This window comes from Anoplopoma fimbria, unplaced genomic scaffold (assembly GCF_027596085.1).
Source record: "Anoplopoma fimbria isolate UVic2021 breed Golden Eagle Sablefish unplaced genomic scaffold, Afim_UVic_2022 Un_contig_4118_pilon_pilon, whole genome shotgun sequence".
NCBI lineage: Eukaryota > Metazoa > Chordata > Actinopteri > Perciformes > Anoplopomatidae > Anoplopoma > Anoplopoma fimbria.
The window spans coordinates 1-6,970 of record NW_026548116.1 but is presented as its reverse complement, the minus strand read 5'-3'; the positions used below and the strand labels follow the sequence as shown (position 1 = coordinate 6,970).

Here is a 6,970-nt window from a genome sequence, read left to right as displayed (position 1 = left end):
TTGCATTGGGAAGCAGAGGTTCATACCTTTTTAAGATATTTTTCTCACGATTCTGTTCATATCAGCAGAGAGGCTCTTGTGTAACGGGTGCACACTCACAGTTTGATCCCTCTTTAACTTTCTCTCCCCCCTCGGGATTACGCAGAAGGAGTTTCCACAGCGCACACGGAGATAGAAAATAGTCAGTCTGCAACTCCCAGTGCTGAGAGATGTGCCAAGTGATTCCAAGAGAGGTAGAGGAGGAGAGGAAGAAGAAGAAGAAGAAGCGTTTTTTCTGATGTGGAGTTTTGTTTCCAGTGATACTTTACAATGTTTCTGGATTCGTCTTATTCAGAGATTTAAAAATAAAAAAATAAAAAAAATCAGAGAGCAGGTATGACTTCTTCTGAACGGGTCGCCGTGGTGTTGGAGGACACGAGGACTGCTGCTGGGATCGAACCTGCAACCTTTTAGTCGCAGCAGAGACCTTCCAGACATCAGATGTCTCTGTGCTTGCTCTAAAAAACAACAACCTGTATCTCCTTCTCTCTATGGATTCCATTCCAAATCCATTTTTAATAACTTTTCTCTGGGAATAGACTTCACACAGAGAGCCCTGACGTCTTTTATTATCACTCCCATCTTTACCTTTATTGCAGCCATGCATCCGTTGGCTTAGTGTTATTTTTATTTTTTTTATTCGTTTCTTTAGAAAAAAAAAAAATCTATTAACATTTCTACACTTTAAGGAGTTGGAGCGTAAATCTCGTCGGCTCTCATGGGACTGAGGCATTCGTCGCGTTGTTTGCTGCTACGGCGGAAGATGGCGGAGGCGGACAGCTCGGAGGTAAGGGGACCTTGTGGTGTCCTGCACCCGGCAATACCGGGACCGGGACACCGGGTCATTGTGCTTATTTGTATGATCACAACACATTTGACTTTGAATAGGATGCATACATCTTTGTGAATGAATGGTGCACTAGGGAGGCGTGCGCTCGAATGCAAAAGTGCATTTTTGTCAGCGGTGTGCAGATGTGATGGGTGATCTGAGATGTGTAATTGCGACAGAAGTAATAATGCATGCAGATGTGTGTGTTAAAGGATCAGCCTGACATGTATGGACGCAGTGGACGCGTCTCTGTCCGCTGTCCTTGGTGCTGAAATGGACCCTGCATCTTTGACCGGCTCTTCCTTGAGTCTCGTGTTTGAATAATGTCGAAGACTATATGTGAATTGTTGACAGCTTATTATATCAATCCCTTTTGACTGGCAATTCATATGTCAGCAACCATAATATATGCAGGTCCATTCATTCAAAAAAATACTGGATATACAATCCTCAACTGCTATGCTTTTTTTTACAAATTCTTGTCTGTAATTTCATAATGATTCCCTTCTTTCTCCCTCTTTAACAGCGGCAACAGCCTGTAACGTCTCCCCTCTCCCAGTCTGCCCAGCCCTCCCCACTGCCTAAACCAGTGCCTACTGCCCACCATGTGCCCTGTATCCCCCATACGCCTCGTGTAGCAGCCCTGGCCACCTGTCCCGGTCGGGGCAAGATTTCCAAATTTATCAGCCCGGAGGACATGACATCACGGGACTACTACTTCGACTCCTATGCCCACTTTGGCATCCATGAGGTAGGCAGGCCAGGCTGACAAACGGCATGCTTGGTATGTAAGACCGGAGTAAAAGAAAGACACCAGATGTCTAAACTGATGCTCCTTAACCTGCCAAGACATTTCAACACTGTTAGTGTGTCTTTTTGTCAGCAGGATATGTTAAACACCTCGGCTGATTTGATATCATGGACAGATAGGCTTTGATTTTAGTTGTGGTCCAAATCTTCTTTTTGTCAAGAATGATATTTTATCCATCACTAAGAAACTATAATATATAGACACTTGATTAAAAAACCTCAGACCATAGGATCTGAAAATGGATCGTAAAGTAACAACAGAGAAGCCAAGTTTCAGTCCCCCAGCGCTTTCACATATGAGTTTAAACAAAGTATATCAAAAACATGATGATTCCAACATCTCTCAGAAACCTGTTTAAAGAAAAAAAAATCACTCAATACTTACAACATTTCAAAAAGTAACTTGATGATGCCCCAAAATTAAACTCCAAACATAAACCTGAGAGGCCAACTGTCTATGATCTTGTTGAGAAAGAAAAAGAGAGTGTAGAATGTCTCACAGCTGACAAAAGACTTTGATAGTAGTCTATGTTCAGTATTCCATAAATGAAAAATAATCAGTGTCTGTCTTTGACCTCTTAGTATAATTGTATAGCTATACCCGAGCTAATGACCTTGATCTGCGAAGGAGTGGTGGTGGGAAACTTTGGGGACATATAGACCTTATTTTCCATAGTGTCCATATTTAGCATGTGGGACAGGTTTTTGTCTGCTTGCAGATACAGAGTGTGTCCTGATTAGAGGAGTGCAAAGAGAGGAAGATGTGTGAATGGGCTCAAGGAGATGGATATCAGGCCATCCCCAAAGGCTTTGTGTTTTACTCCTGTCTATTTCAAGAAGCTCTGCCACTGTCACTGAGGCTTTTGGCCCATATACTGCCTTATCTACCTCATTATACAAGAAAAATATGTATGTATTCACATGCTGGTGAGAAATGTGCATTACATTTAATCATAATATGTGCACATTTGTATGTTCATAATGTAATATTATGTGTATTATGTATTCCTTTAGGCATTTTTGAATCCCATTATTCTTCAGGTACTCTAGACCAGTTCATTATAGAAGCTAAACTGGTTTGCATGTTATTCTAGAATGCAAAAATCATTATGTATCACAGATATGAGCTCTCAGTTTCATCTCTTAATTTAAACAGGAGATGCTGAAAGACGAGGTGCGCACGCTGACCTACCGGAACGCCATGTACCACAACAAGCATGTGTTCAAAGACAAAGTCGTCCTGGATGTTGGCAGCGGCACCGGGATCCTCTGTATGTTCGCCGCCAATGCCGGCGCCAAACACGTCTACGGGGTGAGACGGATAGATGCGTGCACCTTTTAACCACAAACAGATACAGTTGGTATTCAACAGTTCCTGCTAATAAATATTAAGGAGAGAGAGAATACGCACACCTTTTCAGTGTTCCAATTGATATCAAATCTGGCTCTGCCGTCACATTATGTCTCATCCGTAGACATAATGGGACATAACTTTAGGGCCAGCTCCCATTTGTTCTGTTGAGAAATCCCTTTCAGACAGTCTTACACACAGGGAATAAGAGACATCTGGCTCCTCTTGTCAGAGGTTATACATTACCGGCAGTGTCTCCCACAGTAATGTATAATTCATATACTGTATTGCACTTACGGATGGGAGAGCAAAATGATGTATTAGTTTCCGTGCAGCACAGGGTCTGAGGTGAGTGATCAGGGACATAAGGGTTTGGATGGATGTGAAGGGTTAGAGGGTTATTAAATCTGTCCTTCCGATGTTACACAAAAGGTTAACAGTCTGTATATGGGGAAGGAAAATGGTAGCTAACAGCATTGCAGGTCGTGTCAAATGATGAGGAAATGGAACATATTTCTTCTGAATTATTAAAATGATGACAAGTGCCTGTTAGCAGAAGATGAACAAAAAAAACAACAATGTAGATATTGCCACACACAGACATGCACCAGTTTCTTGTTCAGAAGACACCACGTCTGTGGTTTTGCCCTTGTGCCTCCAGATCGAATGTTCGAGCATATCTGAATATTCCGAGAAGATTATCAAATCAAATCACCTCCACAATGGTAAGTAGAAGTGGTTTCTCATTACTACTATATTATTCTCGGGCCTGTCTGAATGCAGAACAGCCCGATGGCTTCTGGATTAGATGCAGCGTGAAGAATCAGTATATTTCCATCATTATCGTCACACTCGACAATATTAGGCACAGCTCCGATGGTTAACTGGCAGCTCGCCTCTGATGTCAAATAACCTGCCGTCAATCAGAATTCCCTCAGTGTTGCTGATTACAATTGTTAAAATGCCACCCATTGCTTCACAGATGGAGGACTGGCATCAGGCTGGTTTTTATTTCATCTTCTTTTTTTTATTTACATTTCAGGTATTTTAAGATGACGGTTTATTAGAGTAAACGAGCGTCAATGGTAACTCTTAAACTGCCATATTTTTCTTTTTTAAATCTATCTCCTCGTATCTCAATGTCATGGGTCAAAGGGGCCAAATTGAAAACAACAAATTTGTGCATGAAGCACTGAGGCATGAGATGAGCATAGCAATTAAGCGGTACTAATTTACCGAAATCCCAAAGCATAAAAACAATGCCATCTGAGAGTTATTGTCCTGCATTAATGTGATGAAGATGCCGTGAAGTCATTTGTTGCCTGCCCTTCATCTCGCAGTCATTACCATCTTCAAGGGAAAGGTGGAGGAGGTGGAGCTGCCTGTGGAGAAGGTGGACATCATCATCTCGGAGTGGATGGGCTATTGCCTCTTCTACGAGTCCATGCTCAACACCGTCATCTTCGCCAGGGACAAGTGGCTGGTATGATGGTGCTGCTGTGGGGATTTAGGGAGGGCTGTGTTTAGCGTGTGTGTGTGTGTGTGTGTGTGTGTGTGTGTGTGTGTGTGTGTGTGTGTGTGTGTGTGTGTGTATAGCTGGCTGGACATGTAGGGCTTTGGACACGTAAACACAGCAGACAGTAATGAAGTAGAGGATTTACTGTACGCTGGTGTGCATGTGTCTGCTGCCCGTGTGCTGAGGTCATACATGAATGATCTGCTTTTCAACCTCAGTAGTTTTCCAGCAGGTTTTTAAACTCTGCACGTCATCTTGTATAACATGGCAGGTGTGCGAACAATAAAGGTGATGGATGGCCTTTGTGTGTGTGTGTGTGTGTGTGTGTGTGCGCGCATTAATTAACCTGAAGCTTTTACTGCTTTCAGAAACCTGGAGGCCTGATGTTCCCTGACAGAGCAGCTCTCTACGTGGTAGCCATTGAAGACAGGCAGTACAAAGATTTCAAGATACATTGTGAGTAATTATGGAAGATTTGTAATTATTTTTTGCTTTTATTTGTCTCTCTCTGTCTCCCTCCAAGCTGTGCAGTGCATTATTAATGAACGCTGTGCAGATGACGTCAAACCAAAACTCAAGCTTAGTCAAAAAGTGTTGGTTTCCACTTTCTAATAAGCAATCCTTTATAAGAGCAGTAGCTACATGATTTTGGAAATATCTGTTTGGCTGATATATTACTGCAGACTGCGAGAAATGTGTGAGTCATTAATAAAAGGTCATGGATTTGTCACGTTTGAATGAGCCATCAGGTCAGCAGTTATTAATAAAGAGTTTTTACTGCAGAATCATCCATCAGGTTTGGGTTTGAGTGTGAACTATTTATTGATAAATAGATCTTGGTAAGCTGACATTAACTTACATATTTGGAGCCCTTCTACAATTGGTCCATATGTCTTATAAGATAGCATAGTTAAAGTGAGCTAAAAAGACAAAGCAAGTTATGCTGGGATATAAAAGAGCCAAAAGGATTTTTCACTACCTGGTAACTCAAATCATACACACAAATAGCAAAGGATGGACTACTGCACATGCCCAGGGGCCCATAGCGTCTGGGGCCTCTCTGGCTAACCTACAAAATGTACTCAAAGAATCATAAAAAGACTACAAAGAGACACAAAATGACTATAAAGAGACATAAAACAATCAACAAAGAGACACTAAATGACCACAGAGAGACACAAAACAACTTCAAAGATACATCACACCACAGAGAGATAGACACAAAACAACAAAAACAACTATAAAGTCTGTGTGTCTTGCTCCTACATGCGAGAGGTGGTTGGGCCTTTGGCATGTCTGTGCCCAGGGGCCCATTGTCTCACATTCTGCCTGCAAATGTTATGGATTGATAAACTAATAAAAAAGTATTTCTATTCACTGTTATTAAAGGCCTTATTTCCAACATAGAAAACCCAGTGTAAAATATGTTGTATTATAAAGTAGAAGCTTAAGTCTTTACACCAGCCGGGTGCCTTGATCCTGCAGTACATGCTGTGCTCTAAACTCACTTCATGTGTTCAAATATCCATCGCAGCGAGAGTGCTGAGCTTAACATTGTGATCCAGATCAAAGTACCAATATTAAAAGGTGCCATTCACCCTCGTACTAAGGCGTTGAATCTGGGTTAATAACTTCTACTGAGTTTCCTTTTACTGCACAGGTGGCCTTCTCTGTTCTATAACATCTACACATGCACATACAGGTTCATGCTTTCACATGAATCCCAAAAGATTTCAGTGTACCCAAATCCCTAGCGCTCCTATTTTTAGTTTCTCTCTGCGTCGGTGGCATATTCCACCTTCTCATCGCTCAGACTTAGTGTTTGGCCCTCTGACAAAGCAAGGTGGAGTGGAGGGACAGAGGGAATGGGGGAGGGAAAGCCTGCTCGGTATGTTTCCAGCCCAAATTATAATATATAAAAAAAAAAAAGAAGGCAACCAGACATGGTGGAGGAGGCGGAGGAGTCCAGAGTCTATTTTCAGAGAGCCATGTCTTTCTCCACATAGGGACTGGATAGACAGAGAGACAGCGTTTCTCCTGGCAGGGTTAAGTGCTTTGTTCCATTTTCTCTCCCACCTTTTTTTTTTTTTTTTTTTTTTTTTTTTTTATGTGCTTGGCAGGAACAGAGAAAAACAGAACTTTGCAACTTTATAAAAATGTATGAAAGTAAAAAAAAAAAAAAAAAAAAAAAAATCCAGAAAACATACTTTTCGCATGTGTATTCATATGGGTGCTGTTTACTGTTGTGTATGCGCAGGGTGGGAAAACGTGTATGGATTCGACATGAGCTGCATTCGCAATGTGGCCATCAGGGAGCCTCTGGTGGATGTGGTAGATCCTAAGCAGGTGGTGACTAACTCCTGCCTCCTAAAGGTCAGTCTAAGTCCTCGTGCACGATTATATGCGTGGTGAAGGAGTGTGAATG

The 6,970-nt window shown here is 41.9% G+C and overlaps 1 protein-coding gene across 1 annotated transcript; it reads left to right on the top strand.

Moving 5' to 3' along the window:
* Positions 1-757: 757 nt before the first annotated feature.
* On the top strand, positions 758-6,918 carry LOC129114419 (protein arginine N-methyltransferase 8-B-like; the record flags this gene model as incomplete). Its single annotated transcript, XM_054626654.1, has 7 exons — positions 758-826; positions 1,395-1,619; positions 2,835-2,990; positions 3,691-3,754; positions 4,370-4,512; positions 4,914-5,001; positions 6,803-6,918. Coding segments are annotated over exons 1-7 (861 nt in total), but the record flags the coding sequence as incomplete, so codon positions are not given.
* Between the last annotated feature and the right edge of the window lie 52 nt (positions 6,919-6,970).